The sequence below is a fragment of the Manis pentadactyla genome, chromosome 2, assembly GCF_030020395.1.
Source record: "Manis pentadactyla isolate mManPen7 chromosome 2, mManPen7.hap1, whole genome shotgun sequence".
Lineage (NCBI taxonomy): Eukaryota > Metazoa > Chordata > Mammalia > Pholidota > Manidae > Manis > Manis pentadactyla.
The window spans coordinates 217,502,377-217,515,240 of NC_080020.1; the positions used below are offsets into that span (position 1 = coordinate 217,502,377).

Sequence of the window (12,864 nt, forward strand, 5' to 3'; positions counted from 1 at the left end):
TGGTAATAGGTAAGTAGAGTTCCCACCTTCTAACTTTTCCCCTCTCTCTTTACTCAGCAACTAACTAAAGTATAAAGTAAAATAAGTTTTTTAAAGTGCTAGGAAACATGCAATGGGAGATACTAGTACTCAAGAGGTCAGATTAAAAATGTTATAGCAAGGGAACATTAAACTCTATCATGAGAAAAAGATTCTGGATTTGGACAGATACAGAGTGAAGGTAAGAGCCTTTGGGGTTACAGAGAAGAAATCCTAAGGGCAAAAAGTACATGGCATCTTTGGAAAATGAATCATCTATGAAATAGGAGTGTAGGATCTCTAGTTGTGCAGAGGAGCAAGGGAGCAATAAAGCTTTTGGGATTGACTGGACAAGCAAAAATATACAGTGTTTTCTTTAAAGAAACATGCCAATGTAAAAAACTTTTTTTTAAAGCAAGGGAACTATGCGCACACAATTCGGGATAGTAGTTACCTCTTCTGAGGGAGGCATGGCATAATTCAGGGAACACGAAGAGCTTCACTGCACTTAGTAGTGATCTCGCTTTAAGTTGGGTAGTAGGTTCATGGGTGACTTTTACTATCTAATATTTCATAACTTACAAGTATACTATATTTTGTATGTATCAACTGTTACATAGCAAAGTTTTCTGTAATTTTATTAAATTATATGAAGCAAGATATACTACATTTTTAAGTCACTTTTTCATTACACTTACATTTTGATGTTTCTGAAATTGGGACGTGTGTTACCATCAGTGGTGTCTTAGCAATGTATTGTCGTTTTATTAGCAGTGTTTTCTTTCTTTCTTAGTGTTACATAAAATAATGGTGTGTCATACAATTGATTGATGGCATCTTAGTTTCTGTGAAGTATGGTATTCAAACATACATGAAGTTAATGTAAAGTCACAATTCCCTTTCTTTGAAAAAAATGAACTTACTTAGGTCCTACAGTTTGTCTTGAGCAAGTTTGTTTTTTCAGATTAACACAAGTAGACTAAAAAGACATGTACAAAAATGTTCATGGCAGTTTCATTCAAAATCCAAAAAAGAAACAGCCTAAATATCCATCATCAGGATAATAAGTAAATAAATTGTAGTGTATTGTTATAACACAATGCTTTATAGCATAAAAGCAAATGAACTGCTAATACATGCAACAACATGGATACATTTCACAGGCATTGTATTGAATGAAAGAAGCCTGGCATAAAAGTCCTTACAATTTAATCCACTTACATGAAGCTGAAGAACAGGAAACCTAATTGGTGGTGATAGAAATCAGAATAGTGCAGTTACTCTGTTGGTAAGGGGCCATTTGTGAACCTTCTAGGGAGCTGGAAATATTCTGTAACTTAATATGGGTGTTGATTACATGTACATACCTAGGAAAAAATTCATGGAGGAGTACACTTAAGATTAGCATACTTCATGCATGTGCTACACACAGTATACACAAAGGTGGGGTTTTTGTTGGACTATAAAGGGCAAAGGGATCCAACTGTGAAGAAGTGATCCCCTAATATTACTTTATTTGTATATGCCACATTGTATAAAAGTTGTATATTGTGCTGTTTTCAGAGAATATTAGTGTTCTGAGACCTACAAGAGTAAAGCTGTATGTCCATAGTTAAGGGAAGGATTTGTTTTTTACAAGCATGATTGTTTCTGGTATCCTGAAACAGCATGAGCCCCAGGTATGTAAGAGTGGGGCTGACCTAGAGACTTACATGTTATGATTTGTCCAGTGAGTGTATTGGTTGATGATCTGATTTTCTTCCTTTGGTTCCTCCTCTTCTCATCCCCCCTAAACTCTCAGTCATGGTCTGTTTAAATTAATACATTGATTATTTCCTGAGTCACATATCTTCTGGGCACTCTGACACACAAGAATGGAGAAAACAGGAAGACATGGTCCTTGTATTTTTTTAATTGAAGTATAGTTCGTGTATAATATTATATTGGTTTCAAGTATACAATACAGTGATTTAACAGTTATCTACATTATTAAATGCTCACCCCAACTAGTGTACTTACTATTTGTCAACATAGATATTACAGAATTATTGACTATATCCTCTATGCTGTACTTTCATCTCTTGACTAATTTATATTATGATTGAGATTTTGTGCCTCATTACCCCCTTCACCTATTTCACCTCCCTACCCCATGGTAACCACCAGTCACTTCCTCAGTGTTTATGAGTCTGCTACTGTTTTGTTTATTTTGCTTTGTTTTTAGATTCCACATGTAAGTAAATCATATGGCATTTGTCTTTCTCTGCCTGGCTGATTTCACCTAGCATAATATCCTCTAGGTCCATCCATGTTGCAAATGGCAAGGTTTCTTTTTTATGGCTGAATATATTCCATTGTTTATCTGTTCCACATCTTTATCCATTCATCTATCGATGAACACTTTGGTTGCTTCCCTACCTTAGCTGTTGTAAATAATGCAGCAGTAAACATAGGGATATGTATATATTTTCAAATCAGAGATTTTGTTTCTTTGGGTTAATTCCTAGAAATGGAATTACTGGGTTGTTTGGTATTTCTATTTTAGTTTTTTGAGGAACCTCTGTATTGCTTTCCACAATGGTTGAACTAATTTACATTCCCACCAATAGTGTAGGAGGGCTCGCCTTTCTCCACATCTTTGCCAGCATTTGTTGTTCCTTGTGTTTTGGATGTTGACCATCCTAGCTGGTGTGAGGTAATATCTCATTGTGGTTTTGATTTGCATTTATTTCCCTGATGATTAGCAATGTGGAGCATCTTTTCATGTGCTTGTTGGCATCTGTTTTTCTTCTTTGGAAAAATGTCTGTTCAGGTCCTTTCTCCATTTTTTAATTGGGTTATTTGGGGGTTTTTTGGTTTTCAGTTTTATGAGTTCTTTATATATTTTGGATGTTAGCTCCTTATGAGATATTCCATTTGCAAATGTATTCTCCCATGTAGTAGGTTGCCTTTTCATTTTGTTCATGGTTTCCTTTGCTGTACAAAAGCTTTTTAGTTCGGTGTAGTCACACTTATTTATTTTTGCTTTTGTTTGTCTTGGCTGGGGAGATGTATCCAGAAAAAAATTATTAATGCTGATGTTCAGGATATTCTTGCCTATGTTTTCTTCTAAGAGTTTTTTAGTTTCATGACTTATATGTAGCTCTTAAATCCATTTTGAGTTTACTTTCGTGTACGATGTTAGATAGTAATCTGGTTTCATTCTCTTGCATGTAGCTTTCCAGTTTTCCCAACACATGGTCCATATCTTTTAAGAGCCCAGAGTATAAGTCACATAATCACAGTATTTTATTAGTGATTTAAAATGCTATGATAATTAATATAGATGAGAAAGTGACTGTGAGGATGTAAGAGAGAGTTTCACAGAAGAGATGACATTTGAGCTGAATGTTAGAGGATAAGTAGACTACGAGGTAGAGAATGGAAGAACTAGCATTGTGGGCACAGGAAGTAGGACATGTTCAGGTTAGGTCTTCTTACTAAAGTGCTCTGCAGACTGTCTGTAGCCCTTTGTATCATTCAGTCTTTGCCTGCACATATTTAAGCCTTCTGCCAGTATGCTTTTAACATTTACATTCCTTCTCTTCTTCCTCCTGTTCATTGCACTACCTAATGCTAAAGAGATCTGCTTTCAGTTATCTTTGTCCAAGACCTGAAACATCAGTTATTAATAGGGCTTCTTTCAAGGTTGAAATGCCTTATGTTTCTCTTTATTAGAAGAATCCTCCTTTTATTACAGAGCCTTCCCAAACTCACTTCCTATATGATGTCTACTGAGGATTAATTCATTAAGTGAGGCTATGAGCTAGTTCTAGTGTTTTTTCTCTATGTGATTTCCATTAAAGTACCTGATTTTAAAAAATGAAACAGATTTTAATGTTATATAATATAAACATTCAATTGCATGGTATAATTTATAATTTGTGTTTGTTCATATAGTATAAATAACTTTGATTATCCAGACCTCTATGCTCAAAGCTCAGTGAAACGGGGTTTAATATGCTTTGTGCTGGCTTTATGGTGAGAGCTGTTGCTGAGGAAGAGTCTTCTGTGCAGTTGTTTGGATACACCTCGACTCAGGCTGAACCAAGAGTAGGGGCTGATTCTTCTGGGACTCGTGGTCCATGACCTGAGAGTGGGAGGTGTAGCATCTGCTCTGATGACCAGGGGGCTTTCACTAGAGAAGCCGCGGGACTCCGTCCATGGTCAGAAGGCCACAGACCAGCTCAGCAGGGTAAATCGTCCTCTGAGGCAGATAGGGATTTCTCTTCTGGAATAGGTTCCTCGAGTTTCTGTGTGCTCATTACCCTGATATGGCACTATAGATCAGTAAGCCTGTTACAGAAACATTTTTTATGACTGAGAGAAATGAAAGAAGTTGAACAGTTTACTACATATGGCAAGCAGTCAATGAATGTTAGCTCTTATTACTGTCAGACACTATCACGTAAGTCCCGTTGCACCTTCAATAGAGGAGAACTTTGAGTTACAACTTTTTCATTACTTTAGCAAATATTTATTAAGCATCTATGTACCAGGCATTGGATATACATTAGTGAATAAAGCAGTCAAGGTATTCATCTTCATAGAACTGAGCATGATAGGGGAAACAGATAATAAACAGGTAAAGAAGAAGATAAATGTTACATTACAAATTGTGATATGAAATCTGAAGGAAATAAGCAGGAAAGAATTGGATTATTGGGTGGACAGAGAGGGCCTTCCACCGGAGGTGACATTAAATTGCAACTTACAGGATGAGAAGAATTATGTGGAATTGTAGAACTCCATGTTGGGCATGGGTGTACAGGAGAGGGAGGGATAAACCGTGACTTTCTGATTTCTAGCTTGAGCCATTGGATGGACAGTCGTGCCATTCAGAAAGAAGGGAAGACTGAGGGTGAGTGGTTTGGGTGAAGAATCGGAACAGAGGAATGGATGGGCATTGAGAGAGTGGTTTTATACATATTTGGTTTAAGGTGCCTGTTTGAGAAATACTTAAGTAGATTTTTCAGTTGCACATAGGAGGCTTAACTTAGTGGAGAGGTTAGGGCTGGGGATGTACATTTGGGAATTATCAGCCACTAGGTGCTGTTTAAAGTCATAGAAATGGTTGTGAACACATGGAGAGATAAGTGCCAAGGACAGATCCTTGGGCAGTGCCAACATTTCCAGGTCATTCAGAAGAGGAATAGTAGAGACAACTGGATGATCAGAGATGAGAGAAAATCTTAAAATGCTAAGTGAGCTGTGCTTGGAGTTGTGCTGGGAGTCCAAAGAGGCCCCAGAGCTTGGTCTCCAACACTGTGTTAGTGGCACGGTTCTTTGTGTCACTTGTGTGTACTGTTATCTCCTGGAAGGACATGAGGGAGCACCCTATTCTACTAATTTCTAGATTTTAAATGCCTTGGGACAAAGACTGTGTTTGTTTTAGCTACTACTGAATGCTCAGTACCTGGCACATCGTAAAAACTTTCTGATGTTAGAAGTTCCCAGGATAGCAACAGTGTTATTTTATACATACAGCTAGTGGTTTGTATGACTTTAAAGAACTCTCTTGTTTTTTTAAAAATTGTTTTCCTACTCAAACAGGTTTTCAAGCTAGAAATGCCCTTCTTCAGTCAAACCTTTCTCAAACTCAGCTAGCTACTATTTGGTGAGTTTGTCTGTTATGATTTTTAACTATATTTTCTATTATAGCATGTGTTTCTGTAAAAGTTTGTGACTTAAAGATGTTCTATAAAAGCAGTCATTCAGAAGCTTTCAAGCAGTAAAATTGTGCAAAATGTTATTCTTGAGAATTTGACATTTAATTATTTTACAAGTAAAACTAGTTTGTTTTTATGTAATATCTTCTATGGAGAATTAGAGACTACTCATTTTTAATGTAGAGGTAAATATGATTTGATAGGTGAATTAATAATGAAACAGGACAAGCCACCTTTTCAGAAGGAATATTTCCCTTTCTGTTTCAAAATTTCTTCCCTCTCTTGTCTTACAGGGAAATAAGGGTACAAATTACCTCATTTTTCTGTCGGTGTTTACATTTCACTAAAATATGTTAACCCAGCTGTTTTACTATCAGTCTTGTCTTAAAAATCAAAAATTGAGCTCTTCTAAAAATATCTTAAACAGACTTTCTTCCTAAGTTGTGAATTTCACATTTTCTTTAGGACTCTGGCTGACATTGATGGTGATGGACAACTAAAAGCTGAAGAGTTTATCCTTGCAATGCACCTCACTGACATGGCCAAAGCTGGACAGCCATTGCCACTGACTTTACCTCCAGAGTTTGTGCCTCCGTCTTTCAGGTATGTGCCTCTGGAGGCAAAGAGCTCTATTTTTCATTGCTCGGCAGATGTGATTATTACTTTGGGATTTCCTGGTGCCTCTGCCCTAATTTACTGGAGAGTTAAACATTTACACTGACATTTGATTTTTTTTATTAAAGTATCTTTGATACACAATCTTATGAAGGTTTCACATGAGCAACAACATGGTTACAACATTCACCCATATTATCAAGTACCCCTCCACACCCACTGCAGTCACTGTCCATCAGCATAGTAAGATTCTATAGAGTCACTATTTCTGACATTTGATTTTTTATTTAATGAGTTATTCCAGGAAGTCAGAAATAGCTGTGTTTGTACCATATTATAGATAAACTGGTAACTAAAAAGAGTAAGAATAAACTTGCCTGAGAACAGCAATTAGCTGAACCATGTTTTGCATTCAGATCTCTCTGGCTTGACAATTCATATATTGTTATAGCTATATACATATACAGCTACAGGCCATACTATGTTTTAAATATCTTTAATACTATATTCTAAATAACAGATGGCTCGACTCATGGGTCATCTATATAGTCACATCTGAAAATTGCATGACTTTAAATATGTTTATTGTCTGCTTTTCTTAGAGGAGGAAAGCAAATTGATTCCCTTAATGGAACTCTGCCTTCATATCAGAAAATACAAGAAGAGGAACCTCAGAAAAAACTACCAGGTAACACGGAATGTTTTAATTATATATTTATAGTATGTTCTCTTAAATTTTACCTTGAAATGTAATGAATATCATCAATATTTTATATGCTATATGAGAAAACTTTATGATGAATGGGTTTTGACATCAATAAAATTAAGGTAGTCAAATTGAAAAGAAGCATATGTGGGAAGAAGAGAAACTGTATTTGGTGAGTGTAGGTATCAGCCAATCTAGTTAAAGTGTTTCTCCCACTTCAGGAAAAGTCATTAGAACAAGTTTTGTAATGAAATCTTTAGCTCTGGGGAAAAGTTTAATGTGGAACAACCAAAGTGTCCAGCAACAGCTGAATGGATAAAGATGTGGTGCGTATATGAATGGAATATTATTCAGCCATAAAAAAGGAAAATCCTGCCATTTGCAACAATGTGGGTGGACCTAGAGGGTCTAAGTCAAATAAGCCAGACAGAGAAAGACAAATACTATATGATATCACTTATATGTGAAATCTAAAAACAAAAAAGCAAAACAAAATGAATAAAACAGCAGTAGACTCACAGACACTAAGAGGTGACTGGTGGTTGGGGTGGGTGGATGAAATAGGTGAAGGAGATAAAGAGACACAAAATCTCAGTCCTCATATAAATTAGTCACGTGGATGAAAGTACAGCACAGAGAATACAGTCTGTAATTCTGTAACATCTTTCTGTGTTGACAGTAAGCACACTAGTTGTAAGAATTTAATAATGTAGATAACTCAAATCGTTGTTGTGTACATGAAACCAATAGAATATGGTATATCAGCTATACTTCAGATAAATAAGATGTTTAAATAGTGGTTGAGGGAAGTACATATGTAGATGTTTTTAAATATTAGAAAGTTAAATACATAGTCACACTGCTTTGGCTGTCCTTGAAGAAAATGCTGAGAAAAAAGTTAAAAAGTATTTTTATTGGCAGGAATAATAAAATTGCCTCTTGGATAGATTTAAACTAAGAAATTTGTTTTCTAAAAGTATTCTTAGAAAAAAGTACCTATTTTACTCTTTACATCTGAGTTAGGAGAAACATCCAAAGAGTGACAGCACAAGGCATGAGCATGTTGAACCTTGATTGCAGGTTCTGCAGGCTCTTACTGCACGAGAATGCTTACAATATACCTTGTATAGTTACTTTTGAGGACAAGAGGAAAGCCAACTATGAGCGAGGGAACATGGAGCTGGAGAAGCGGCGCCAAGCCCTGATGGAGCAGCAGCAGAGGGAGGCGGAACGCAAAGCCCAGAAAGAAAAGGAAGAGTGGGAACGCAAACAGAGAGAGTTCCAGGAACAAGAGTGGAAGAAACAACTTGAACTAGAGAAGCGCTTGGAAAAGCAGAGGGAGCTCGAGAGACAGAAGGAGGAAGAAAGGAGAAAAGAGATTGAGAGACGAGAGGTTATTTTTAAATTACTTTATTTCCTAGGAAAATGATGATATTCAATATGTGGCTTCATTTCATTTGATAAAAAAATGAATATTTTCATTGTGCCTTTTTCTCTGCATTAGCCATTCTTACTTACCCTATGCAAATCTGAGGCTTCCTTCCCTTGTGGAGAGAAAGAGGGTCTTTGCTGGTGAGGAGTTTTCAGGGCCTATAACTGGTGGAGAAGGCAGTCTGAGGGTGGCGTTTCTGTCAAAGGAGGAGTGATTGCAAAGCAGAGTTGAGTGAGGAGCTGAGGTTAGTGAGCGAGAGGAAGGAGTCAGTCCAAGTATGTCATTAAAGTGCAAGATGTAGAGCAAGAGACCAAGGAATTGGAGAGGCAGACAGATGAGAGCGGGGAGTCGAAGGTCTAGAGAGAAATCGAGAGGGTGCACTTGCACAGGCTCTTGGGGATAAATGGAGTTTTGTGGGATCCCTTGGAGGACTGGCTCTGTTTTCAGGAACTGGGGTTGGAGCACAGTAAATTGTAGTGATACCAAAATAATGGAAGTAGAAGGTTTTTTCTTCCCTGATACCGGAATAAAGGTGCAGTTATTCCTATTAACATTTATATTTATGACAGTCATCCTTTTGTTTATTAAGAGAAGAGTAACTGCAACTGAAGATGGTCCTGTGAAGCAATCAAAAAATCCAATGGACGAAGTCAATTCTGTGGAAGTCTTTAGTTTAGGCTCATACTAAATTGCCCATTTACCCCAGGCACTCAACGCCCACAAAGTGCTGAGTGCCACCTCACCTTTGTCTTTGTCATCCCATCATTTTTTGAATTATGCAAAATTATTAATTTAAAAATTAAATTTAATTATTCTTTTTCAGGCAGCAAAACAGGAACTTGAAAGACAACGTCGTTTAGAATGGGAAAGGATTCGTCGACAGGAGCTTCTCAACCAGAGGAATAGAGAACAGGAAGAAATTGTCAGGTTAAACTCTAAAAAGAAGAGTCTTCATCTTGAGTTGGAAGCCCTGGTATGGCTAAACTTTAAGTGAAATTTACCTTAGTGATACTAGATTTACCTGTTGGAAAATATAATGATTTTTAAATCTACCTCAAGGTGGGAGAGGAAAAGCCTCGTGGCAGGACAGTTCTCCCCACACTTCACAACAGAGAAGTGCCACATCGATATGCTTTGTTTTTATTGGAGTTTTATCTAAGATTTGTTTGGAAAAAAGAGTTCTGCTAAAGAGAAAAAATGATTGAAAACTGCTGACCTAAACTCTTAAAATTCCTCCCAGTTCTGCAGAGCCATAGTTCTTAGCTAATATTGGTTACTATGCTTACCAGTTTTTACACATCAGGTGTCAGAGGGTCAAGTTGTTTAAAAGACTTTGAAATGCAAGGTGAGAAGATATGAAGGGTCTGGGTTAGGCATACTATTCTGCTGTGACCCTAGAACCCGTAAGCTTGACCTGATGATACAGTAGGGCTTTGCAGAAATGCATGTGTAGCCATTTTGTTTAGATTTTGTTTAATTACAACCTAACATTTTATTTGGTTGATAATGTGAATTACATTTTTTTTTAAAGCACAATATCTTTGGTCAGAAAGGTACTAGTCAATGCCTTCAAATGGAGAGGAAAGCATACACAGTTACTAATCATGCCAGAGTACTATAAAGCAGCCTAGAAAACTTGAACTTCTTTGTGTAGCTACTTGGATATCTGTCTTAACCATTATCTTAATTTTTTTCCCTTAAAAATATAATAGGAGGAGACTTTAAGATGATTTTCCCCCAAGAACATGGGTAGCAAACCAGGCAGTAGCATTGATTAATGTGCAGAGTCTACTTATGCTGAAGATCCTGAACTCCAGGATGAACACAGCATATTCCCACTAGGATATATTTCTCCAGTATGAAATTTTTAGCAAGGGGCCTCATTTTTTCTCATGCCACCATATTAGTTTACTAAGACTGCCATAACAAAATGCCACAGACCAGGTGGCTTAAACAATAAAAATTAGTTTTCTTGTAGTTCAGGCAGCTGATAGTCCACGATCAAGATGTCACCAAGTTTGGTTTCTTCTGAGGCTGCTCTCTGGCTTTCAGATGGCTGCCCTCTCACTCTGTCCTCACATGGTCTTCTGTCGCCTGTGCATCTCTGGTTCTGTTTTGTGTCGTAATTTTCTTTCCTTATAAGGATACCAGTCAGATTGGAGTAAGGCCCACTGATATGACCTCATTTAACATTAACTGCCTTTTTAAAGGCCCTATCTCCAATTACAGTCACATTCTGAAATACTGGAGGTTAGGACTTAAACATATGAATTTTGTGGGGGACACAGTTCAGCCATAACACCTCATCCTTCTTAGCTTCCATTGGGAATCTCTGCTCTCTGGATTTTTTTCCTACTTCTCAGAAGCAGAGAGGAATATTGGTATAGGAGGAGAGAATTATGGCCGAAGAGGCCCTCCTGGTCACTGCTTAATTAGAGGAAATTAGATAGCAGCATAAGCATAGAGATAAAAGCTCAGAGAAGGTAATGCTAAATGTCATGCAAACATTTATTCCTGCTCATTATTCTTTGAGATTGTCTCTTTTTTAATACTGTAAGTCAAAGTCAATGCCTAAATGCTGAATTCAGAAAAAACCTCGTGTTTTATATTTGAGCTTTCTCATCTTAACATACGGGCTCTTATACTCTGAGAATGGTACGTTTCCTGCTATTCTGTCTTGAGTTAACAGGTAAAACTCTAAAATATATTCCTCTTGGCTTTAGACATTTATCTCAAACTGAATATAAATGATAAATGACATATAAAATTTTAATAAATAATAATATTATTATTATTCTACTTAGAAGAACGTTTCTTATCAGCATTTTTTGTTACTATATATTTACATGTCCTGCCCATAGAATGGCAAGCATCAGCAGATCTCAGGCAGACTTCAGGATGTCCGACTCAGAAAGCAAACTCAAAAGACTGAGCTGGAAGTTTTAGATAAGCAGTGTGACCTGGAAATTATGGAAATCAAGCAACTTCAACAAGAACTTCAGGTAAATCCTTTACTGCTGAATTGTCTGTAAACATGAGCAGTTATTAATAATGCTTCCTAGTAGAGAGGTTTTAGCTTTTCAGATAATGAATCCCTTTGAATTTCTGATACAACTTCCTAGAAGGATGTAAATATACACAATCTTGTATATAATATCAGGAAGCTCACAGAACCCCTAAAACTACTAGGCATCTAGTTAAATTCTAGTTAAATAGGTATACATATGCCTATACATTAAACTAAGGTTATTTCTACTACTTCTAGGAAATTCTGACTTCCCGTTATTCTTTATAGAGTTTGGTGAGAATGTTGAATATGTCCTTCAGGGACCTGGTGATCTATTCTTTACTTGATAGGGTCTAGTTCAGTTTTTATAGTTTGCAGAATAGTGACTCTGGAAACATTCTCTATCTCCGGAGTCTTCTTACTTACTTTCTTTTTCTGTACTGTATAGACAAGCAATAATTTAAGAAAGTCTTACTGTGTCACAGCAGATACAGACAAAGACTAAATAAATTTTCTGCCTGCTTTAAAGTACTTCCCTAGTTATCCCTGAGTTTTTAGTCCCTATTTGATACTCATTCTGGAGTGTAAAAACATGCTTATGCACAGTTTAGCATAGATACCAAAGGCACCTCTTAGCCTGTGCCCACTGTCATCCATCTGTAAGCTGAAAATTATAATTCTAGACACATCTCATTAACAAAGACTTTCTTTACCACCTTTTATTTTCAGGCAGCCATCCATAAATGGATGTAAGTTTAAATATTTGTATTTGAAATCATGTCTAATTCCATTCTAGTTTATTCATAAATTATAATAAGCATTTTACATGTAAACAGTTTTCAACCATGTATCATTCCTATACTAAGTTTTAAGAGTGATTATATCTTATTTCAAAAAATTCATAGACAACATTGCAGAGTTTTAATCCAGGACTGCTTCTTTTTTTAATAAGGAATATCAAAATAAGCTCATCTATTTGGTACCAGAGAAGCAATTATTAAATGAAAGAATTAAAAACATGCAACTCAGTAACACATCTGGTAAGTGTCTAAAGTTTGTTTTGCGTCTTTGGTTCTTTTCTGAATGACTATACCAGTCATGTTCTGTTACATTTTTAAATAACATTTATTCTGTTATAAATAATATTTTTTGTCCATACTTAAAAATTTCAAAATGAGGTAAAAAAATATTATCACAGGTGTTAGTGCATTTTTAACAATAAAAAGTAAATACAAATAAAATAAGTAATAATTGTGGTATGTCTTACTCTCTTGATAGCATCCTATTTATATATTTCAAGTATCAAGCAAATAAAATGTAAGACCACAATTAAGCAAGATGTAGATTTGGCCCTAACACAAGACTACATGTGTATTTT

At 36.2% G+C, this 12,864-nt stretch overlaps 1 protein-coding gene across 12 annotated transcripts in view; it reads left to right on the top strand.

Moving 5' to 3' along the window:
- ITSN2 (intersectin 2) overlaps window positions 1–12,864 on the top strand; it is a 129,716-nt gene that overhangs the window by 49,926 nt on the left and 66,926 nt on the right. For all 12 annotated transcript variants that reach the window (XM_057497403.1, XM_057497404.1, XM_057497405.1 and 9 more), the window contains 7 exons: window positions 5,611–5,674; window positions 6,192–6,329; window positions 6,944–7,029; window positions 8,178–8,440; window positions 9,303–9,452; window positions 11,341–11,481; window positions 12,439–12,526. In XM_057497403.1, the coding sequence (XP_057353386.1) occupies window positions 5,611–5,674; window positions 6,192–6,329; window positions 6,944–7,029; window positions 8,178–8,440; window positions 9,303–9,452; window positions 11,341–11,481; window positions 12,439–12,526 (930 nt within the window). The remainder of the gene's footprint in view (window positions 1–5,610; window positions 5,675–6,191; window positions 6,330–6,943; window positions 7,030–8,177; window positions 8,441–9,302; window positions 9,453–11,340; window positions 11,482–12,438; window positions 12,527–12,864) is intronic.